Consider the following 25597-nt stretch of genomic DNA (forward strand, 5'->3'; position numbering starts at 1 on the left):
TGGATAATGATGTCCACTATTACCATTATTATTAAACACTATACTGGAAGCTCTAACAAATACAATGGTGACAGTGAAATAGCCAGTATAAATATTTGAAAATAAGGATAAAAATCACCTAGAAAGGAGGTACCTGGCTGGCTCAGTCAGAAGAGTGTGTGACTCTTGATCTCGGGGTTCTGGGCTTGAGCTTAACCCAGGCTTGGGGTAGAGATTACTAAAAAAATAAAATAAAATAAACTTTAAAAAATTACCTAGGAAGCTCAAGAAATACTCGTTTATTTATTTTATTTTTTAAAGAGGGCTCCACTCTGGGTCTTAACTCACAATCCTGAGATCAAGACCTGAGGTGAGATCAAGAGTCGGACACTTAAATGACTGAGCCACCCAGGTGTCCCCAAAAATACTCATTTAGAAATCTTTTGTAATTAATAAAGGAATCTACTAAGGTGGCCAAATGTAAAATAAATATAAAAAAATAGAGGATACAGGGCAGATGAATGAATAAATAAAATCTTTTAAAAAAAATAGAGGATACAAAAACCAACTAGCAATGGAATTGGAAAAATGCCATTCACAATAGCAATAAAAATTATAAAACGCTGAAGAATAAATTTCACAGGAATGGTTACAGGATCTTTAAGAAGAAAACAATAAAATCTGATCAAAAGACTTTTTTTGGGGGGGGGATCCCTGGGTGGCGCAGCGGTTTGGCGCCTGCCTTTGGCTCAGGGCGCGATCCTGGAGACCCTGGATCGAATCCCATATCGGGTTCCCGGTGCATGGAGCCTGCTTCTCCCTCTGCCTATGTCTCTGCCTCTCTCTCTTTCTCTCTCTCTCTGTGACTATCATAAATAAATAAAAAAAATTAAAAAAATTCAAATTGCAAAAAAAAAAGACTTTTTTTTTAAATTAAAGATTTAATTTATTTATTCATGAGAGACACAGGCAGAGGGAGAAGCAGGCTCCACACAGGGAGCCCCATGTGGGCTTGATTCCGGGATTCCAGGATCATGCCCTGGGCCAAAGAGAGGCGCTCAACCACTGAGCTACCCAGGCATTCCTGATCAAAACACCTTAAGCAAGATCCAGTCAAATGGAAAAAACATACATGCTCTTGGATGACAAGATCTGATGTAAAAAAAAGATCAGTTGTTCCAAATTAATATATAAATCTAATGTAATTCCAGTGAGAATCCCAATCTTTTTTTGTAATGGGTAAAATAATCTTGGAGTTCATTTATTCATATGGTAAAATAAATATCAGATAAAACAAATTATAAAAAATAATAGTTGACTCGCCTTACCAAATATCTTTAAAATATCAGAGAAAACCTATAATTTGTGGTTTGGGAATAGACATAGAGAGATCGGAATGGAATAGAGGGCCCATAAAAGGTCTCTGTGTATATGAGAATTTAATGTGTAACAAAAATAATGTTCAATTCTGTGAAGGAAAAGGATGGCTATGCAAAGACTGGTGCAGGTACAAGTGGCTATCCATCTGGAAGATAAAGATTGAACATGCCCTCACACTTCATATAATAACAAGTTCCAAATGAATTAAACACTTAAAAATAATGAATGCTTTAGGAGAAAATTTAGGGAAACATGGATGTAAAACATTGGGGCTTCAGAGAGCTTTTAAAGCAGTGCAAGAAATCTAGAAGTAAAAAGGGAAAAATATCTATTTGATTTCATAAATTGAAAAATATTTCAGTAGCCAAAATGACCATAAAGTCAGAAGACCAAAAAAAAAAATTGATGGGAAAAATATTCAAAATTCACACAACAAATAAAAATCTAACCTGTATTATATGAAAACTCTTACTGATTGATAAGGAGAAGATAGATAACCCAATGGAAAAATATGCAAAACAGAGGAATAGGTAATCCCAAAACAGCATTTCTACATATACAGTAAGTATATGTAGAGATGCTCAGTAGCAGTAGTAATCGGCAAAAATAAAAATGAGCTATCACTTGTCACTCACCTAACCGGCAAGAAGTAAAAAGTGTTAATATCCACTATAGGCTGGGATACAGGAGAGGTACTCGTGCAATATTCTTGGGGGAAATGAGAATAATTACAGTCCTTTTGTGAAACAGCCTAGTTGTATCTGTTAAAAACACACATAATTAAAAGCACCAATGAGTAAGGCTCTATGTACCAAGTTGTTATAGGATTGTTTGCAGTGGCAAAGTAATGGAAATAGAGGGAATGTACGCCAATACAGAAATGATTAACATAGGTCATCCGTACCTCAGATACTAGACAGCCATTAAAAATAATTTATTGGGGATCCCTGGGTGGCTCAGTGGTTTGGTGCTTGCCTTCAGCCCAGGGCGTGATCCTGGGGTCCCAGGATCGAGTCCCGCGTCGGGCTCCCTGAGTGGAGCCTGCTTCTCCCTCTGCCTATGTCTCTGCCTCTCTGTCTCTGTCATGAATAAATAAATATAATCTTAAAAAATAAATAAAAATAAATGAAAATAATTTATTGGATCTACACCAATTAACTTGGAAAGATTGCCACAATGTATTATTAAGTGAAAGAAATAAGATGCAGGGAGGTCTAGTTTGGACCTATGATAACTTGTATGTTCTGTGTATGTGTGTGTGTATACAATTATATGAGAATGGAGAAAGGAATGGAAGAACACTAGCAAACTGCTAACATGGATGGGACTGGGGAGGAACACTCCTCCTCTCTGCTCAAATGGCCACAATAAGAACATGAGTGGGCAGCCCGGGGGGCTCAGCGGTTTAGCGCCGCCTTCAGCCCAGGGCGTGATCCTGGAGAATCGGGATCGAGTCCCACATCAGGCTCCCTGCATGGAGCCTGCTTCTCCCTCTGCCTGTGTCTCTGCCTCTCTCTCTGTCTCTGTCTCTCATGAATAAATAAGTAAAATCTTAAAAAAAAAAAAAAAAGAACAACATGAATAACAAGGATCCAATTTTTTTGTAAAGGGGATTTTTTTAAAAAAGATGTAATTTATTTATTCATGAGAGATACACAGAGAAAGGCAGAGAGACATAGGCAGAGGGAGAAGCAGGCTCCATGCAGGGGGACTGTTGCAGGACTCGATTCCAGGACCCCGGGATCTTGAGGTGAGCTGAATTCAAGCAGACGCTCAACCACTGAACCACCCAGGTGTCCCAAGAATCCAATTTAAAAAAAAAAAGATTTTATTTATTTATTCATGAAAGACACATAGAGAAAGGCAGAGACACAGGCAGAAGGAGAAGCAGGCTCCATGTAGGGAGCCTGACGCGGGACTCGATGCCCGGACTCCAGGGTCATGCCCTGAGCCAAAGGCAGGCGCTAGACCGCTGAGCCACCCAGGGATCCCCAAGAATCTAATTTTTAAAAAGAAAGTAAAGGGTCTCCTGGGTGGCTCAGCGGTCGAGCGCCTTCGTTTGGCCCAGGGTGTGATCCTGGAGACTAGGATCGAGTCCCGTGTCAGGCTCCCTGCATGGAGCCTGCTTTTTCCCTCTACCTGTGTCTCTGCCTCTCTCTGGGTGTCTCTCTCTGTCACTCGTGAATAAATAAAGTGTTTAAAAAAATAAAAAATAAAATAAAAAGAAAGTAAAACATGATATAATGTAGGTAATGCAATAGTGATGCAAGTAGGTCCAGCCAATCATGTAAAACATTCAAGAGAAGAAAGATTGGCAGGCAATACAGCTAAATAATTATCGCGGTTGTTTAAGTAGAGGCATTATAGTTGGTTTTTTCCTCTATATTTTCTAAGTTTTTTCCATTGTAGTTTTGTTGGTTTTGTATATAAATAAATAAAATAAAAATTCTAATTTACTTTCTACTAACCACACACATTTTATCATGTCTTGAAATCAATCACCATAGGTAGATAGGTGAGCTTGATGATGTCCTAACTCTGAAAATGTGTAAATTTACATATTATTTATGACATATAAGAGGTATTTTCAGTTTGTTTTTAATTAATTGTAGATTAGATAACTAAATCCCTAGGAAATAATTATCCATAAAAATATGGCTTTACATATTTCAAGATTTTTTTCCCCTCTAAACAGTAATATACATCACTTCTAACAGTAATTTTCAAAGCTGTGTGGCTTTGAGCAGGTCATTTTCTTCCCCTCCCCAGGCCTCAGCTGAGCCTATAAATGAAGAAGCTGGATGAAATAATTTTCTCATGGCCTTTGGCTCTAACATTCTGTGATTTAATTTGCATACATCATAGAATGCATTAGATATCAAACAAATGAACAATTGCTAAGGAGAAGAAAGTTTTCCTTTGAGCAATACTTAAATCAGCTCTAAAAGATATTCAGATAACTAGAGAAAATGCCCAACCTTGATGTAACTTTCATGCTCACTTGAAAAATGTACAAGATTCCAAAGACTATATAGTATTGACTTTCTTGATATCCCTCATTTATAATTATATAGCTATTGATAAAATGCTTTTTCATTAACGTTTACCCTTTTGCCCCTGCCAACTTATTATTTTGCTTTACAGACTTTAATATATGAATGAAAGGTTGTTTTTGTTTTTTAAAAAGATTTATTTGGGATCCCTGGGTGGCGCAGCGGTTTGGCGTCTGCCTTTGGCCCAGGGCGCGATCCTGGAGAGCCAGGATCGAATCCCACATCGGGCTCCCAGTGCATGGAGCCTACTTCTCCCTCTGCCTATGTCTCTGCCTCTCTCTCTCTCTCTCTCTCTTTCTCTCTGTGTAACTATCATAAATAAAAATTTTAAAAAAATTTAAAAAGATTTATTTATTTGAGAGAGAGACAGTATGAGTAGGAGGGGCAGAGGGAGAGGGAGAGAAAATCTCAAGTAGACTCTACACTGACTGTGGAGCTGACTCCGGGCTCCATCTCATGACCCTGAGATCATGACCTGAGTTGAAACCAAGAGTTGGATGCTTAAGTGACTGTACCACCCAGAAACTCCTGAATGAAAAGTTTTAATTCTGATTTCTTGAGGTATAACATGTAGCAAATAAAATGCATTCCATTAAAACATACATTTTATGAATTTTGACAAACTTATGCACCTGTATAACTACTATCACAATTAAGCAATAGAACATTTCTATCACTCTAAAAAGTTCCTTGTGCCTCTACCCAGTTAAGCCCCACCTCCTACCCTACATAATTACTGATCTGCATTTTGTCACTATAGATTAGATATGTCCTTTCTAGGCCAATGAACAAATTTTTTATTGTGTTTTCTCAATCTTGGATAGTGTTAATATATTTTGATAGTTTCAATCAGGATTCTTAGTTGCATCCAACAAAAAAGAGCTCTGGCTGATTTCAGCAGCAAAGGAGTTTGTTGAAAGGCAGCTCATAGAATTTCTGGGAGACTGGGGAACAAGACTGGGATTATGCAGCCAGCAACAATGCCCCAAATCATAGAGTACAGCTGTTCTGGTGAGGAAAGCACCACAAGCAGCACTTGGAGTTATCTAAGCTCTGTACCACATCATGGTCACCACCACCACCCTTGCTGCCACTGCTATTTTAGGAACTGTTTCTTAGAAAGTACTAAGTATGTCCAATATATCTGTCCTAGGAAATCCTTCTGCAACTTCCAGTGTCAACTGGAGTGAGTAAATCTGAGTGGCATATCCTAGGTCATGTGGCTTTTATGCATAAGCTGCAAGAGAGGCTAGAACATGCCACTTACAGCCTCTAGAGCAAGAGGTTTAATCAAACTTCATAAAATGGGAGGATTCCCCCATCATTGGAAGGGGTTAAAATTCTAGATGGCCAAAAGGAGGGCCAACGTCTACAATACTGACAGTTACATTTGTTCATTAGATTGCATTCTGAACTTGCAGCTTCATATCTAATGGTCACTACAACTAGGCCACATTTGATAACACCTCCTGTGTCTAAAGTGGCCTACCGGACTCTGAAAGTGGGAATGACATCATCAAAGCACTTATTGTGTAATGAAATAGAAGTAGATGTATTTGCCTTCATACTTGCTTAAGTTTTTTCTACTTAAGGTGATTTCCCTAAACCAGAACCTGTTAATAAAATTAATGGGTCTAAACTAATGGATTTGATTGGAAAAAGAATGTAGCATATTAAAAACCACCGTAATTTTAAGTAATAAATTTCATATTTATTTACAAAATACTTATCTTTAACTTTTTCTTTGAAGTTTTTACTTATTTATTCATGAGAGAGAGAGAAAGAGAGAGAGAGACAGAGAGAGAGAGGCAGAGATGTAGCCATAGGGAGAAGCAGGCTCCATGCAGGGAGCTTGATGTGGGACTGGATCCTAGCCAAAGGTGGATCCTCAACTGCTGAGCCATCCAGGCATCCCTTACATTAAACTTTTTTTTTTTTAAGATTGTATTTATTCATGAGAGATACAGAGAGAATGGTAGTGACACAGGCAGAGGGAGAAGCAGGCTCCACGCAGGAAGCCTGATGTGGGACTCAATCTTGGGACCCCAGGATCATGCCCTGAGCTGAAGGCAGATGCTCAACTGCTGAGCCACCCAGGCGACCCACCTTTAACTTTTAAACTAAATATTAACTTGATATTTTTCCGAAATTACATAAACCTCAAGTTGCCTCTAATAGCTGTGTTCATTTCAATTATTTTAAGTTAACACATAAAATAAGTCCAGTTACTTCACCAGTTCTTCCTGCTATCCCTTCTTCTTGATTTCATTTGACAGGTCCGGAGAAGAAGGGGTGGCCTGATCCAGGGACAATGAAGATGTAATGTTGAAGAATCAGCTGGAGGAAAGAAGCAACAGTCACCATGGAAAAGACAAAAACAAAGCAAGGTTAGATTTTTCCTATGTCTTGCTTTATATTTTGGGATGTAAGAAATGTAGGTTTCAGTGTTCTCTTGCCATTGTATCAAAACATGATAATATGTTACCTTGACTATTCTCATTTCCTTATCATTGTGTAATGACCACGAAGAGCACTAACTTGGTGCTAGAAAAACAGGAAATGCTATACATATAATTTGGTCTGAGTAGTTATCTTATTTTTCTTGGCAATAACTTTAGGACTTGCTTCAGGACAACCTGCTGAATGAGGCCAAGATACAGATTCAACTAAGAAACATCCAATACCCTCTAGGTTAGCCTAGAAACATAAGTGCTCTCTCTTTTCATCTTTGCCATATAGAATCAACCATATAGAAATAGTTTGTTATCACCTCCAATTTCCAGATAAGGAAACAGTCATAGAGAAGTCAAGCTACAATCACAAAATGTCAGAGTTTGATCTGGGAGCCTGGTCTCTGTTCCCACATTCTGGTCCTTGCCATGATACCAGGCTGTTGGAACACAGTGTAAAATAAGCTAAGTAATCTTTACCCAAGCTTGTGTGGAGAGTTTTGGTGATCTCAAACCATCCAGATTTTAGGGGAACAGACTTCTATCTGTATAAGTTCTGGGCTGAGGTTATATATTATTTATGAACTTAATACACTGAGGGTGTTTCCTCTAAGGAAGGGTTTTCTATACAGCATGTCTTAGAGAACAATATACGTGTCCATGTAACCAAATATTTGCAACCAGTACTTTCATCTATAAATTGCTTGATTCATACAATGTGACCATTTCTCCAACAATGGAGATATAGCTAAATGGTTGAGCTGCATGTTTTACACGGATTGTCTTGAATTCATGGTCAGCCAATCTGATTCTGAAAGGTACACTCTAAGCCAACCATCTTTCTCCCTAGTTTGTAGTGGTTTTTATAAACCTACTACTTCCTTTGTCTTTGCCCTGTGTTTTGCAATCTCTAGTGTTTCTAATATTATTTTCTTTTTGCCTGCATTCTTCCCAGAATCTTTCCATTGACAATTCCCTTCTACCAACCCTTTTGCCCAGGAAGACAGTAAGATTACCTTAGCTGATCTGGGCAGTGACAGGAGGCGAGAGCTTAGACGTTTGGCAAGGACATTTTATGCAGGCTTCCTGAGAACAGCAGAGTGATGATGGGGCAGGTGCCTTGTGTAGCCTTCCTGGTTATAGAACTACCCCCTCAAGTAAACTGCTGTCAGCCCCACGAACATGAAGGAAACCCTTCATGCACATTCCCTTCTGGTTGATTAATGATGATTAATCATTCAGTTCGGTTGAGAAACTTTCCCACTGCGGTAGAACATGTTTCTTTGTTTTGTTTTGTCTTGTTTTGCTTTTCACTACAAGAGTTATATCAGGTAGAAATGGTTAGGACATTAGGATGTGAATATAGAAACCACCCTCACCAGCTTATGCTTTGTTCTTATATTGTTGGTTTCTTGTCATGCAGTCACAGATTTAAGAACCTCTAAGTCCCCTTTTCCTCTGTGTGTGAAGAGGCCAGGACAGAGTGAGTTATATTCATTGAACAGAGCTCTTTCTTCCTACAGGAGAGAATGAACATATGCCGATGAATAATCCTTCCACACAGATTTACCAGGTAAAGACAATTAGATTGTTTTGAACACTCCTTGTGTGATGATGATGACTGTCATTTGTGTATAAAATTTTCTAGCACTTGCAAGTGCTTACACATCTCTCACTGCGTTTGTTCACTTAACAGGACTCTGAGATAGGCAGGGGAGAGAGTGCCACTCATGTTGCACTTTTGAGAAAACTGTTTAGTGAAGAACAGCTTATCCAGGTTATAAATTATAGCACTATCACTTCCACATCCACTTTGCTTTTCTAGCCTGTCCTCACCAACACTATGGCCATTACATTGTAATGCCATCTCCACGAGAGACGAGAGTGAAGGAGAGAGCAAGATCTGTTTTTGTTTGTTTCCTACTTTAACAGGGAGAATTGAGGACTGAAAGGGAGTTAACACTGCAAATGTTCAAATATGGTGATAGAAAAAATTTTAAGCTCCTTTTAAACAATGGAAATAATGTACAAGGAAGATACATATTCTGCAAAACATTTTGAAATACATTTGCAACAAGGATCACATGGGGCTTCTTTGGCTTTCTAAACAGTATTTGTTTGACTTCTATCTTCTAAATGTAAATTTGAAGTAAAATTCTGTCCTTAAAAATCATGGGAGTTAATTCTGATGGAATTTGTAGTATAAAAGCAGCTCTGGCTAGGGAAATTCATGCTCCTCTCTAGAGTTAGGGCACTGGATTGCAGGAGGAGGGAGAAAGAAACAACAGGGCTTGATGGGCTGGGAGAAAGGGTGACTTCAGAGTTGGCTGTAAAGTTCTAAGCTTTCGTTAGGATAAAGAGTAGTCTTCTGTAAAGGGCTACAGGAATCCAGAAGAGTGGAGAGTTTTAGGGGAAATGTTATTTAGATTTGTTGAAATTAAGTGATAGTAGAGTGAATATTTTCACAACTAGTTGCGAGATATATCATGCAATAGATCATTGCTGCGGGCCAATGAGGGCAAGCCAACACAGAATTATGAAAACATTTTTGTAATCATGTTGCTCCTAGACCAAAACCAGCAGTGGGAATGGGTAGAGGAAAGAGCTTCATTTGAATTTAATACGTATTTATTGAGCAGTTACTGTGTACAAAACCAACTGCTTGGCCTAATGAGAAATAACAGATGCAACAGATATTTGCAATTGATTTTTAAGTGTCCACCACCTGGAAAACATATACAATTAATAGTTCAAACAGGTAGGCTGTTGGAAGGATTACAACAGAGGGATGAATGAATATTGGCTGAAGGATTTGAACCAGGCATTTAAGGACAAATTGGTCGTTTGGTAAGTGGATATGGGGAAGGGTGTTTCAAGCAAAGGGACCGGCTTGAACAAAGGCCTGGAAGTAAGAGTGAGTCTTCACTCAGTGCTGATTTGATGCTGCACTTATCCATGACCTCCAAATGCCTTCCTTGCCCACCTCCTCTCTGTTCACATCTGACTTGTGTATGGCATATGAATGACTGTGAGTATGTCTTTAAACTTAGGTATGATTTAAAGTCTATTATAGACTTTATGTAGGTCACTCCCTGAATGTTGGCTAAATATAGCAGCAGTGGGGGGTGGCCTCATTCTCTTATTGTATCACAAATCCAAGTACATCTGTTCACAGTGGAACAAATGAAGAGTGGAAGTGAAGCTGGTCTCTATGACCTCTGTGATGCTGTGATTATAACCCCATCCTTGTTTTAAAAGCATGCTTCCTAAGCCCCAGTCTGTTTACTCCAAGCAACGTTTAACCAAAAGAAGATGAAGGAGAAGTAAAGAAAGAAGAAGAGGAAGAGGAAGGAGGGAAGCAGGGAGAGGTTAACTATAATAGAGTACAACCTATACCAAAAAGGGAGAGCAAAATATGAAACTTGAAGCAAAATGTGATGTTAGTCACTTTCCAGCTATTTTATAGATCCCGACCTGATATTATAGTAAATATTATCTTGTTAATTTATTTATTTTTATTGTCTGTCTCCTTCTCTAGAATGTAAGCTCCAAGGGCAGGGATTTAGTACATCTTGCTCTCTGTTGTATTTTCAGCATAAAGTACAGTGCCTGGAACATAACACATATTCAATAAATATTAGTTGGATGAATGAATGAGTATCTGCAAGAAGTGTATATTGCTTTGAGCCAAGAGATATGATGTAGTCATTTAGTCTGGTGTCAAATGATGTTTGGAAAATTGTCTGATTCTTCTTCGGGAAAAAAATAAAAGAAGAGATCCTTACTTCATACCCAAATCAAAATAAACTCAAAAATGGATTAAAGGGCTAGAAATTTAAAAATCAAACCATAAAAATTTAGCATTAGTGAATATTTATCTAGTCTCTGGATGTGAAACATCTTTCTAAGTGAAAAAGCACTGGAAGAAATCACAAAGGGAAGGCCTAGAGATTTCACCCACATCACAATTTAAAATTTTCCCAATTTATATAAATATATTTTCAACCTATTCAAAGGCCTATAACAAAATGGAAAAATTATTACAAAAAATATCACAAGGGTTTAATGATATACAAATAGTTAATGCAAGTCAGTAAAAAAAGACACTTCGAAGACCTCAGTAGAGTGTAGGCAAAAAATACAGAAAATTTACCAAAGTAGAATTATAGACAGCTAATAAATAGGAGAGAAAATTGAGACTTTTGAAGCTTATGACAATCTGATTAGTGAATAATGAAATAATAATACTTAATTCTGATGAGTGTGCATAAATTAGTGGAAACTTTTTTTTTAAGATTTTATTCATTCATGAGAACACACAGAGAGAGAGAGAGAGAGGCAGAGACACAGGCAGAGGGAGAAGCAGGCTCCATGCAGGGAGCCGGATGTGGGACTCGATACCGGGACTCCAGGATCACGCCCTGGGCCAAAGGCAGGCACTAAACTGCTAAGCCACCCAGGGATCCCCTAGTGGAAACTTTTACAAAAATTATTAGTTAAAATACAGTTAAAGTGTTAAAATGTTCACAACCCTAATTGGCTCCCGTTCTTTGGATGGATTTGACCTCTTTGGTGAATAAGGTACATTGACTCAAATCGGGTCACAAAAGCCAATAGGAGAATGAACACTACCATCTCCCACTCCGGAATTATTACTAGAACTAATGAATGTGTGTGGATACACTGATTGCGCCTTAGCTCATGTTCCCTTTTATTTGAATCCAAGTCTACCCTGCTTTTCTCTCATCCTTGGTCCACTGTACATAAGCTTCTCAAAGTTCACCCAGTTTCTTCTCCAGAGTCAGATTGTGTTGCTTCAGACTGATTTCTTCCTTTTGCACATGGATTTTTAAAATGATTCCATTAACATGAGAAGTGGTGGTGGGGGTTCTACAATCAAGGCAACAGATATGGCAACTGCACCATCTTGGTCCTAGCTCAACTCCCGCCTAATGATATGAATTCCAACTGTGTTTTTGGCTCACTTATAGGAATGTAAACATTGCAGTTTCCTCCATTTATATTACTTATATTCTATGCATTTTGTTTTTCTAAATACACTAATTTAGCCCTTTGGATCAAATACTACCCAACATCCTTAAACTCACAGTAATTTCATATTTAGGAATTTAACCTAAGGAAATAATTTGAAATACATACAAAAATTTAAATAAAATGTATTGTAGGTCAGCATTAATTATAATATTGAAAAATTATAAACAACATGAATTTCCAAGAAGAGTGAATGAGTGGATAAACTCTGGCACATCCATTGGTTGGAATATTGAGCAACCATTAAAAATAGACTTAGAAAAAATTTTGAAGGCTATGAGAAAGGGTTTATAAGAGTGTTTTGCAAAAAAGGGGGGCAGAATCAAAATATATTTGTAGTATGATTTCAACTATATAAATGTCTGCACTTACTTTCACAGAACAAAACAGAAGGAAATATGCCAAAACATTTGCAATTCTATTAAAGTAAGGAGATTTGAAATGATTTTTTCTTTTTTCTTTTTCTCTCTAATGAAAATCATTTAAGAAAAAGAGTTATGTACCAAAACGACTCCTAACTAAAAAACTATGGGAACCATTCCTACAGTAATAGGTTTCATCATTAAAAGTGTCGTTGAAAGTTTTCTGCAATTTGTAAGTCCTGTTTGAACCTCAGTCTCTTTTTGCCATTGAGGAATGTCTTCCAATACCAGAGAAATGAATTCTACTAGGCCTGTGGTGCATCCAGGGATCAATAAGATAAACTGGCACAACAAGCCTCATACCAGCTTCAATAATGCCCTGCAAGAATGTCATGAAGGGTCAACTTTTGCAGGGAGTGTAGAGGAGTAGATTTGGGAAATTTACTCTTGACTGTTCAAACGACTTGCTGCCCACTTTTTGTATTAAGTTATTTCATTTCTGGGGATTAATAAAGAGAACTAATATTAAGATGACAGTTGGCAGAAAAACTGTGTTTCCTCTGTACAAACCCTGGTTTGGGGGAAACCAAAGCAATTACATTGGCATCCTTGCCATTATGTGCTGCTTCGTAGAGCCTATAGTCAGGTGTTGTAGGAATGTGGCCTGCCATGTGGAGCTTTCTCAAATCTTGACATTTGTGACTTAGCCAGGATCTCAAGGCACAGGCACAGGCCCCTGAGTTTGCCCCAGTGTAGCCTTTGACCTTGATTATGGAACAGAACAAAGGACAAATCTAGGTGAAAAACAAGTTGGAACAACTTGCATAATTTATGAAAGTGTAGTTTGAGGGATCTTTGGTGGAAAAAAAAGATGGGAAGACATTGATTAAAATTGACCTCGAGAAGAGATCAGAAGCCAAGAAAGTAAAGAAAATTGAGCAACAGAAATTGAGGACAGGAAATAGGAAGAATTCGGACTCGTCTCCCCTATTTCTTTGAGCGTAAGATGCCCTCTGTGGTGCCCTAGGCTTCGAAGTACAAGTCTTCCCTGAACCTGCCTCCAGTGGGAGCCCGCCTCCAGCGGCAGGATGGAGGGATCATAACCTCTCTAGAGCAGCTTCATGAAAAAATCAACGAGATGAGGAACGTGTTCAACTCGCTGGAGAACAAGGTAGACACCCATTTCTAATCCTTGGGGTGGGCTGTGGGCTGTCGAATGAGATAGCTGAAGGGAGAGCAGAAAAAAAAGATGTTATATCAGTGTCCTCAGAGTATTTTTTTATTCACAAGGAATGGCCAGTGAGTATTGGAAAACCAGTCTGTGGCAGCTAAAGATACTGAATCGCATGCATCTAAAGAGTAGCATGTTGGTTCAGGCGTGTGATGATTCTCACTAATGGCATTCCCTCCCTGGCTTTTCAGTGTTTGTGAAGCTGTTTATAAGGCAGTAGTGCTACTTCAGTGGCAGGTACCCAAGGGGCTCAAAGTAATACATAGGAAGGAAATGGGCTCATAGCTTAAAATGGTTTCAGAATTCTCAAGGTCCCCATATAACCAGATTGTTGGGGGAAACTCAATTTTTTTTTTTGAGAGCTGGGCTTCTTCAGGCGAGGAAAAATCCTTTCCCCTAGGATCCTACTGCTGCCTTTTGGTTCCTGGGGGGATCTCTACATATCCCCCTAAGGGAGCAGTGATAATGAAACCTATTTCTGTTGGATGGTGGTTCCCTTTCTTTTTCAAACAGGAAATTTGAACTTACCTCAGAGCACCTGAATGAAGGTCAGGTTTCCTTTCTTCAATTTGAAAACCTGCACAATTCTTGCTTTGATGTTATATTGCCATCAGTTTTGTTTATTTTGTTCACTGAAGATGAATTTGCATCACGAGAATTACCAGATCAAAAGTAGTTGACCTGGTGATTTCATCCATTATGATGACTAGATTAGGACACGTACTAAAATCCATCACAAAGATTAATTAAAATTAAGAATGATTGGAGCGAAATACAGATTGCTCATGTTGTTTCTCAGGCTTCCAGCCCTGAACACTTGGCAGATCCCACTTTTATCTTCAGAATGATCTCTTTGGTTCCTCTTATTTCTTCCTATTCCGGGCCCTTGAAAGAAACCTTTGTGAGGTACAGTGAACCACAAAACCTTATATTTAAAAAATGTGGTGTAGGAGACCAAATAATTTTATAGTGGGAGGTATCATTGCAAGTTGGAATCATTTGGATAACCAGATTCTGAAAATGTTTAGAAGTACACATTTGAAGGAATTTTGTTAATTTTGTTAAAAATTCTGTTTTGAAGAGAGAACTGGAGCCAAGAGTTCCTCTCCTTAGTAGAGTGTAAGATCATGAATTTCAAGAAAATAATGTTATTATCTTATTGTTATTATCTTAACTCTTTGTCTGTTGAAAATGCTTTTTTTTGTTTGTTCAATAAAAACAACTTGAACTTTTAGAAGTGCTCCATTTTCTCCACATTTCTGTTTGTGCTTTAACTTTTTGATGTGGTACTTAAAGGGGGAGAAGAAATAAAATTTTTTGAACACCTTCAACGTACCAAGCATGCACTGTGGCAGGAAACTTGCCTACATTTATTCATTTAATTCTCCAGACAGCCCTGTGAAATAGGTGTCACAATAGTTATTTTATGCAGGAGGAGATTGCTACAAAGAGGTTAACCAACTTGCCTGAGGTCTTACTTCTTGTAGGAGAGAGCTAGGATTTGTACCCTGACTCCAAAATTAATACCTTTTTCATGATGTGGAAGTTGACAACAGAAGTCCAATGTGTGCACTCCTACACAGCCAAGCTTGACTCTTGAAGATAATGAAACATCACTATCAACAGCGTGCTGAGCTCCTAACACTGTAGCTATTTCTTGCCACTACAAATGCCATTTTCTCCTTTTCCACATCATCCACTATATATATATATATATATATATATATATATATATATATCCTCTTCCCTTTCAAAGAAATTCTTAGATATGCGCTTAGTTTTTACTCTTTTTATCATTTAATTTTTTAAAGGAAAAATAACTGAATTTCTTCATCTTCTTATAACACCAAGGATAATATGATCCACCCCTTCTTTCATGGGATTCAAAGAGTTACTGGATCAAGATTGTATTCAACATGCATAGTTGCCTTTCAAGTAAATCTCATTTTAATCAAATGTGTTAGAATAAACAGTAGCTCACAGGAGCACTTGTAAACTTAATTAATTGCTTGCTTGCTTGTCACTGTCAAACTTCTGCAAGTGCTATATAAAAAACTCTCTTTTCCCTAAATGAATGGAGCTAAGGTTGCCTTATGTTGTCTAAACTTAAGTCTACTAGTAAATGAAATTTATAGATTTTTAGGAGCCTGGTTTCTCAAACAAAGGAAAATTCATGGGGCCAATAGTAATATTTATAATAGTTTCTAGCAAATTTAATTCACTCTTGGCGATTATTATTTAGTTGCAGGCCTTGGCCTCTGAACTTAAAACTGGTTTCACAGAAGCAATGCAAGAACTGTCAAGAATTCAACATGGAGAATATGCTTTGGAAGAGAAGGTTAAGAGCTGCCGATGTTCCATGGAAGAAAAAGTTACCGAGATGAAGAATTCATTAAACTATTTCAAGGTAGGCTCCTCTTCTATTTCCCTGCTAAGCAGAGAGTCACAGAAGTAGAAAACACCTTTTCGTGTGGCAGCCAAATAAAATAATTTCCTTCTGATCCATTCACTAATTATCATGAAACAAAACTCTATTTCCTGTTTTTTTTTTTTTTTTTGGATCTTGGTGTTAAAATATAGGCCACAATAGAAATAAGATGTTCATCTCTCATTCATTCATTCATTCATTCAACAAATATGTATTAAAAGCTTACTGTGTACTAGATATCATATTATATATCCTTTCATCCCTTTTATCACATTAAATATGTATTGATTCCTATTTTTTAGGAAGAGCTGAGCAATGCCATGTCAATGATTCAGGCCATCACTTCCAAACAAGAAGAAATGCAACAGAAAATTGAACAGCTTCAGCAGGAAAAGCGAAGAGAATCTCGAAAAGTTAAAGCCAAGTGAGTGTTTTACACAAAATTGGCCAAAGGCAAACCCATAAGCAGTAGCTTGTAAAGTGACATGGAGAATACCTTCCCCAATACACAGAGAGCTAACTGCCTATATACTTCTGGAATCTGCCACTCAGCATGTGATGGAGGTTATAGAATAATAAAAATTGGTTAATATTAAAAATGGATGGTAATTATTACATGGAAAATGCACTTAACACAATAGGAAGTGAAATGAAAATGATATAAGATGGCATGTGGTATTTTATTTCAACTGTAAAAATGTGTAAGATAACAACTATAGAGATATATTTAAAAATAGTGACTATTGTCTTAATATAATGGGGTCACTAATGATTTTCTTTTTTTATTCATTTTCTAAAATTTCTGTAATGCTACACCTAGTTTACTTCTACTGTTGAAAATAAAATTTGTGTTAACGTCTCAATCAGGTTGAATCAATTAAATTTCACCATTAAACATATATGATCATAATTATGTTTTTCAATTATCAAATTTAAAATAGAAAAATATGAAAATAATATTTCTGTGGCCCTGAAGAATGGCTTCTTGTTTGCAGCTGGAAGACCTGCTGCCTCTTGGTATCTTTGTGTTGCTTTGTTAAGTGAATGTACATTATCCGAAGCAAATTATCATCATTGCAAACTGTAGAGATCCCAGTAGACAAGGAAGCCAGTAACAGAAAAGCAAAAAATATAGATATTACAATTAGGATGTGATTTGTATGTATTTGAAATCTTTTCTCCAGCTTTGGAGATGAATTAAATTGAACTCTAAGAACTGCTAATATCTAACTATTTTTAATTTACAAAAACAGCACTTTTGTATGGCCCAACCTAATAATTCAGAATTTTTCTTAAATTATTCTGAACTGATTTTCTTCTTAACCCATCAGGCATTCAGACTCTCTGTTTTCCTTCCCCAGGAAAACTCAAAAAGAAGAACATGGCTCACAGGCTGGGCCTACTCAAGCACAAGGAAGTCCTTTCCGTTCAATCAATATCCCTGAGCCTGTTCTTCCAAGTGAAGACTTTACAAACCTTTTGCCCTCTCAGGCTTATGAAAAAGGTACACTTTGCAAATCATGTTGAATTAGCCAAGCCTTTCCCCTTGATTCCTAAAGTTTAAGTAATAGTGAGAATGGGCTTATGTCCTCCATCCTTATTATAGGAAAATGATGTATTGCTCAGAATTTTTCCTACTGTAACTGGAATTTATAAGAATCCAGAGGATTGGGCAGCCTGGGTGGCTCAACGGTTTAGTGCCTGCCTTCGGCCCAGGGCCTGATCCTGGAGACCCAGGATCGAGTCCCACATCGGGCTCCCTGCATGGGGCCTGCTTCTCCCTCTGCCTGCGTCTCTGCCTCTCTCTCTCTCTGTGTGTCTCTCATGAATAAATAAGTAAAAAAAAAAAAAAAAAAAGAATCCAGAGGATTCTACGAGATCAAGAGAATCTGCCCAATTTTAAAAGATTTTTTAAAAAAGATTTTATTTATCAGAAAGAGAAAGAGAGCACAAGCAGGGGGAGCAGCAGAGGGAGAGGAAAAGGGGGAGAAGCAGACTCCCCACTGAGCAGAGAGCCCAACATGGAAGTGGGGCTCAATTCCAGGACCCTGGGATCATGACCTGAGCTGAAGGCAGATGTTTAACTCACTAAGCCAGTCAGGGGCCCCTAAAAGATTTTCTTTTGGGGGAAAATACTTACCTGGGTTTTCTAAATTTCAAATACTAACCCTGGGAGAAAAATGTTACAAAAAATTATTCATTCTAATAACTCATTTTATTTTCTAAATTGTCTCTCATCCTCATCTCCCTGCATAAACATCTTAAAGATAGGCATATTCTTAGCATAAAATTGTGTGTTCTGGGTTTTGTTGTTTTTTTTTTTTTTCCCAGCAAGGTTTCACTGATAGGAGAAAATCATATCTGCCTTAACTGGTGGGCAGTGATGTCAGTGGCAATGTAGCTCTGTATCCCTCTTTCTCTGGATAACAAGAGCTGGTGCTGCCTGTGGGCTGACAGTCACTAGCCACACTCTTGCGCTGAAGGATAATAAAACAGATGCTAGAAAATTGTTCTTGGGCAGTCCTACAGAAACTGGGTTTCCATCCAGTTACCTCTATCTGTACCCATGTCTGGTTACGCGTTTGCTACATCTTTGTATGCTCAGCACCGTCTAGCAAAGCACCTTGTATGCCAGAGAGTGTAGACATTAATGTTGTTTAGAGGAATTGTCCTCTTTTTTTTTTTTTTTTGGTCACATATAGAAAGTCTCCAAAAGAAGCTCAAGGACTTCTTAATCAATTAAGCTCCTCAGGGGCAGGGTTGGTGGTTTTCTACCCTTATGCCTTAAGGCACAATATATTCCTAGACAATAAATCTTTTTTGAACAACTAAATATAAAAATATAAATAAAAAAATCTAAATCAGATGGCTTTTAATCAGTTTAACTTCAAAATATGAAAATGCTTTTTTTTCTTTTTAGTGTTTTTACCCCTTTGAGTAGTTACTCTAGAGACTGATGGAAAACTCACCAACCCAACTGAGTAATGAGTGGGTTAATCACAGGTGGTTCTATTTTCTTTGCTCCATGTCACAAAGAACAGGTTATGAAAGGATAGTCTTATTAGGATAGAATACAGGATGGCCTTGAAAAGTAGAGGTCAGATCATTGCCAGGTCTAGGGAAGTTGAACATGTTCACAAGATAAAAGATTAAAAATTTTATATTCAAAGTGTTCAGATGGAGTTCAATTAGCTGTGTGGTGGCAACTCCTCCTTCCTTCCCTGTTATAAAATGCATGGCTTATATATTATAGTTTATTCAACCAAGTTACTGCAGAATATGGAAATAATGTGCCATAGTAAGAAATTCTGGGTATGATTGGTGGTAGGTTATGTTAAAATTCAGGATCTAAGGGCTAAACTTTCAGGAAGGGTTGGCTTACTCCCTGTTAATCATAAAATGGCTCAATTGTTGTTTATTGCTCCAAAATTCAGTAGCTTAAAATAATAAACATTCATTATGTTATAGTTTCTTTGAGGCAGGAATCTGTGGGTGCCTCTGGCTCCAGGTCTTTCATGAGATTGTGGTCAAGGTGTTGATTGTTCCACTATCCATTTCTCTTTCCTTCTATCCATCCATCACCCCAGACACAGATTTAGATGGTGGGAGATGGTAATGAACAAAACAACAAACATTTCTGCTCTCATGGAGCCTTTGTTCTGAAAAAAGCAGACAATGAACTGAGACAGATAAAATGTGTAGTATGTTAGTGATAAGGAGAAAAATAAGGAAACACAGGTATACTTTCAGAGAGGGTGTCAGGTAAAGACCTGAAGGAAGTGAGGATGTGAGCTTATGCATACTGAGGGGAAGAAAGGGATCAGCCCATGCCAAGGTCCTAGTGGGAACATACTTGAGATGTTCAAGTTGGAGAAGGAGCAGTGGTGCTAGAACAGAGTGACCAAGGGAGACAATAGGAGATGAGGATTTAAGAAAAGAAAAAAATAGCAGGCAGAGGAGGGGGCAGATATTTTAGGGCCTCATGGTCATTATAAAGCCTTTGGCTTTTATGCCACAGGAATCCATTGCTAAGCAGAGGAGTGACAGGGTCTGACTTACATTTGAACAGCATCATTCCAGCTCTTTTCATCATCACCATCCTCACCATCATAGTTAGACAATAATTTAGTTCTTACTCTGTGCAATTTACACATATTAATTGATTTAATTCTTTGGAAGTCAATGAGGTAAATGCCACTTATTATATCTTCTTACAAATGGGAAAACAGCTTGCCACTATATTGATATTTATTTCATTTTTTGCTGTGCTGTCTCCCTTAGTAAACTCTGACAGTTTACTGAGGGAGAGAGCATAAAAGAGAGCATCTCATAGAAGATGGCCAGCTCCTGTTAGTGGAATGAAATACTGATTGAAAGCTTTCCTTTCTCTATAGCCCAAGAGTCCAGATCCATGCATGTGGGAGATAGTAATGTGAAGGGGATGATGGGTCCTGGTAAGTAGCTCTGTTTTTAGTTCTCTTCTCTTCTAGCAATATCTACCCTTTCCCTGCTCTTATTCCCTCAGGCCCAAACCAGGCTTGAAAGAACTCAGGCAAGAGTTACTAATGGTTACTAAGAATCCAAGATGTATAGTGGAGTAAGTCAGTGACTCAGTTAAACCCAAGGAGACAGAAGGGGTGGAGATGTTTAAGACAACCTAGTATTCTCAGTTCTTTCTGGCTCATCTCAATTATCAATGAAATAATACTGACAAACTCACAGGTATACATAGCACGACATCAGTTTCCTACGGACACATTTTATAGTTTATTTAATTTAAAAGTTATTTACTTAATATTGAAAATTCATCTGTATTTTGTAAATTATTTCATCTTCCCACCTTCCATTCTTCCTTCATTTTTTCAACTTATCATTATGGAGCCAAGGAAGACAAATTCCAAAAGAAAGCATTGCTTTCAGCATCTTTCTTATTCTATATTTTTTCCCCTGGTGTGCTCACCTAAAAGGAAGGAGATATAAGGAGTCAATGCATACTACTACAAATTAATTATATTATTTTATAAATTTATTTGTTTAAATGCCTTATTTAGTAGAGATTACATACAGAGAGTAGAGGATATATATAGGCCAGAAACAGACAGAGGTGATCCTTTGCAACTGTGGAAATTTATAATCCTTAGTTGATGTATTTAATCCTCAAGGGATAGTTTGTACTCAAACAGGGGCATAATATTTATGAGTTCATAACAAATATAATTTGTTTTTAAAAAGTTGGATCTTGATGGCAGGTGTTATTTTTCAGGAATGAACCCAACAACTCCAGAAGCAGAAGAAAACCTAAAGTCTTGCCTCTCGGCTGATATCCAATCCAAGAGCCATCTCTCATCTGGTGTGTGGAGGCAACCTAAGGATGGTAAAGAATGGGGTGACGAATATGTCACAAAAGACCACCCAGATAAACTCAAGGACGCTGGCCAGGGCAGACACAGCTCCTTGGAAAATGTTTTATGTGAAACCTCTTTAGCTGGTAAGTCCCAAGAGGAAATATAGGCTGAAAATTTGAAGAACAGGAAATCTAGTGGCTAGAACCCTTGCAATTTAGATTCAGTGGACCTACAAGACCACCTGGTATCTGATTTCCTTTTCAGACAAACACTAAAGCCAGTAGAGATGAAGGGACTCACCTAAGGTCACATGGCGAGCTTGGAACAACTACCTTGATTCTGGATATCCATGACATTTAGTAATGCAGTGCCTTGGGAGGAAAAAAAGGCATAAAGTTGTTGGAGAAGAGGGCAGAATTTTATGATTTATTCAGTGGTGTGAAATCTTCAGTATGTGCCTCTTGCATCAGTAGTCTACCACCAAAATATCAAGCACTGCAACAGGGTCTACCCTCCCTCCCTCCCTCCTGTTTTCCTTCTTTCCACTCCTTTGAATCACAAGTTGCTACATAACACTCATTATATGTCACACAATTTCTCTCCAACTATTTTGTGGAAGATAATTTTTAAAAATTAATTTTTACTATCAAACACATGAAAAATTAAATAGTACTAAAAGGTTTATTATGAAGAAAACAGTAACCACTTTACATTGTTTTCAGTTCCTTCTGGTAATTGCTTCCATGTTTTCAAACAAGTTTATGCTGCCTTTTTTTTTTAAGATTTTATTTATTTATTCATGAGAGACACACAGAAAGAGAAAGGCAGAGACACAGGCAAAGGGAGGAGAAGCAGGCTCCATGCAAGGAGCCCAATGTGGGACTCGATCCCAGGACCCTGGGATCATGCCCTGAGCCAAAGGCAAATGCTCAACCACTGAGCTACCCAGGTCCCTACTTTTTTTTTTTTTTAATCAGTACCTTACTGGAGGATAATTTACATACAGCAAAGTTCACAAAGCTTTTAAGTTCATTGACTTTTTATATATGTATATATACCCCCTTGTGATCACTACCTGGATCAAGATACACAGTATTTCTGTTACCCCAGAGAGTTCTCTCATGCACTTTACCACCTGAAGAACCACTATTCTGACTCCATCACTGTAAATTAGTTTTGTCTGTTCTTGAACTTCATACAGAGGGAATAATACAATGTGTACTCTTTTGAGTCAGGCTTCTTTCAATATAATGTGTTGTGTGTAATTCACTCAGTAGTGCATTCCTTTTTTCAGTCACATTGAATAAATTTACCACAGTTGGCTTATCTGTTTTCTTGTTGAAGGACATTTGGATTGTTACCAGTTTAGGGCTATTATAAGTAAAACTGAAATGAATATTGTACAAGTCTGTTTTGGATGTATGGCCTCATTTGTCTTGGGTGTATATGCAGGAGTAAAATCTCTAGATTATGGGATAGGATTAGGTTACACTTTGAAAGAAAATATCAAAGTTTTCCAAAGTGGTTGGGACATTTTATATTCCACCCAGTAATGTCTGTGAGTTACTAGATGGAATATAATGGCCACAGTTAGTTAGTATGGTCAGTCGTTTTAATTTTTGCCATTCTCATAGGGGTGTACTGGCATTGTAGTTTTAATTTACACTTCCCTGATCACTAATGATGTTGAGCATCTTTTCATGTGCTTATTAGTTATTTGTACATCTTCTTCTATGAAGTGCCTATTTAAGTTCTTTGTCCAACTTTTATTTATTTTTAAAAAGATTTTATTTATTCGTGAGAGACACACAGAGAAAGAGAGGCAGAGACACAGGCAGAGGGAGAAGCAGGCTCCATGCAGGAAGCCCGACATGGGACTTGATCCGAGGTGTCCAGGATTGGGTCCTGGGCTGAAGGCGGCACTTAACCGCTGAGCCACCCAGGCTGCCCTTTGTCCAACTTTTAAAGTGCATTATCTTCTTATTATCAATTAGTAGAATTTCTTAATATATTTTGGATATGAGTTCTTTATTAGACATCTGTGTGGTGAATATTTTATTCCAGTATGTGGCTTGCCTTTTCACTTTCTTAATAGTCTTTTGGTGAATAGATGTTCTTAATTTTGATGAAGTTTATCAATTTTAAACTTTTTATATAGATTCTAACTTATGTGTCCTTCCAAGAAATCTTTGCCTATCTCAAAGTTGTGAAGATATTCTAGTATGTTTTCTTTGAGAATTTTTATAGTTTTAGCTTTCACATTTAGATCTATTATCTTTTTTTAGATGTTTTTTGAGTAAACTCTACACCCAATGTGGAACTCAAACTCATGACCCCAAGATCTAGAGTCACATACTCTGCTAACTGAGCCAGTCAGGAGCTCAAACCTACTACTTATCTTGAATAGATTTTGATGTATGGTGTGAGGAAAGAGTCCGAGTTCATTTTTTTCCCTATATGTCTATCCAGTTGCTTGAGTACCATTTATCAAAAATATCTTTCTTTCTATATTAAATTGTGTAGAGAGGGATCCCTGGGTGGTGCAGCGGTTTGGCGCCTGCCTTTGGCCCAGGGCGCGATCCTGGAGACCCGGGATCGAATCCCACATCGGGCTTCCGGTGCATGGAGCCTGCTTCTCCCTCTGCCTGTGTCTCTGCCTCTCTCTCTCTCTCTGTGACTATCATAAATAAATAAAAAAATTTAAAAAAATTGTATAAATTGTGTAGAGAGCATCAAGTGATGCTATATATTCTTTTTATTCCAATTAGTAGAGAATTTATATCTTGTCAGTATTGAGTATTCCAATCAAAGAACATGGGATATGTCTCCCTTTATATAGGTCCCCTTCAGTTTTTCTTAGCAATGTAATGGGAAATCTATCATTTACATTCTTCTTCTTTTCCCCCACCAAAGCATTTGCCCTAGAGACCTCTATCATCCTACTGCATCCTGGTCTGTTGCACTGCTGCCATCCTGGGACTTCCCACTCTTCCTAAAAATTTCTTTCATAGTTCTCCAATGTCAGATTCCTGCTAGTTTGCTTTTATCTTGTGTGTCTTTGTTGGTTTCTTGGTTTACTCCTTGTTTGATGGAACTCATTGTTCAGTAGCTTCCACATACTTGTTGATAATTTAGGTGAATACAAAATATTTTTTCCCTCATCATTTTGAAGCAATTGTTCCATTGTCCTCTAATGTCTAATGTTACTATTGGAAAGTCCAATACCATTCTGATCCCCAGTACTTTGTTTCCTGATTGTTCTTTCTGGTAATTTTTAGCATCTTCTTTTTACCTTTGGTGTGCTAAAGTTTCACAGAAGTTTGAGTCTTTTTCATTAATTATGCTGAACATGGTAGGGCCCTTTCCTCTAGAAAAGTGTGTCCTGGTATTTTTTTCTATTATTAATTTGATAGTATCTTCGCATCCATTTTCTTCTTTTCTCTGAAATTTCTAATAACTAATTTGATGTTGGGTCTCTTGGATTGATGTTCTTCACTACCTCTTCTTCACTTCTAGTCTCTTTTTCTTCAACATGTCTCTTTCTTGTTTTGGGGAGGAGTGAGGAAGAAGGCAGGAAATCTCTTTGACTTTATCTTCCACTCTTTTCTCTTTGAAAAAATGCCAAAATTTCTTCTTCTTCTCTCTCTCTCTCTTTCTTTTGGAATGTTCTCTTATCTTAAAAATATAGCATACTGTAACTACTAAATGGGCAGAATGTTTTTCTCTTATCTCTTTGAGGATATTAATTATAGGATTTTAAAAAGAGATTTATTTACTTATTTTTATATATGTAAGGAGAGTGCACAAGTGGTAGGAGGCACAGAGGGAAAGAGAATCCTTCAGCAGACTCCCTGCTGAGTAGGGAGTCCAAGGCAGGGCTCCATAGATCCCAGGACCCCAGATCATGGCCTGACCTGAAATCATGGTCGGCGCTTAACCAACTGAGCCACCCGGCTGCCCCTTAATTATAGGATTTTTAAAAAGTTTTGTTTCTGCATTGTCTCTTTTTTACTTAATGTACAATTGACATATAACATTATATCAGTTTCAGATGTAAAACATAATGACTTGATATTTGTATATATTGTGAAATGATCACCACACTACATCTAATTAATATCATCACCACACATAGGTAAAAATTTATTTTTTCTTTGAGGAGAACTTTTATGTCTACTCTTTTAGCAACTTTCAATTATGCAAGGCAATATTATTAATCATAGTCACCATGCTTTACATTACATCCTCTGCATTGTCTCTATTCAAAACGCATATATACCTTTTTTTCTCTTTTTTTTATGGTGTAAGGTTGATTCA

At 37.6% G+C, this 25597-nt stretch overlaps 1 protein-coding gene across 1 annotated transcript in view; it reads left to right on the forward strand.

The window, feature by feature from the left end:
- The first annotated feature begins 6774 nt into the window (after window positions 1–6774).
- ARHGEF33 (Rho guanine nucleotide exchange factor 33) overlaps window positions 6775–25597 on the forward strand; it is a 46600-nt gene continuing 27777 nt past the window's right edge. Inside the window, 7 exon segments of the mRNA XM_055327158.1 lie at window positions 6775–6799; window positions 8386–8435; window positions 15750–15914; window positions 16238–16359; window positions 17297–17439; window positions 20330–20389; window positions 21199–21423. Of these exon segments, the coding sequence (XP_055183133.1) occupies window positions 6775–6799; window positions 8386–8435; window positions 15750–15914; window positions 16238–16359; window positions 17297–17439; window positions 20330–20389; window positions 21199–21423 (790 nt within the window).

Source organism: Nyctereutes procyonoides, unplaced genomic scaffold, assembly GCF_905146905.1.
Source record: "Nyctereutes procyonoides isolate TBG_1078 unplaced genomic scaffold, NYPRO_anot_genome, whole genome shotgun sequence".
Taxonomy (NCBI): Eukaryota; Metazoa; Chordata; class Mammalia; order Carnivora; family Canidae; genus Nyctereutes; species Nyctereutes procyonoides.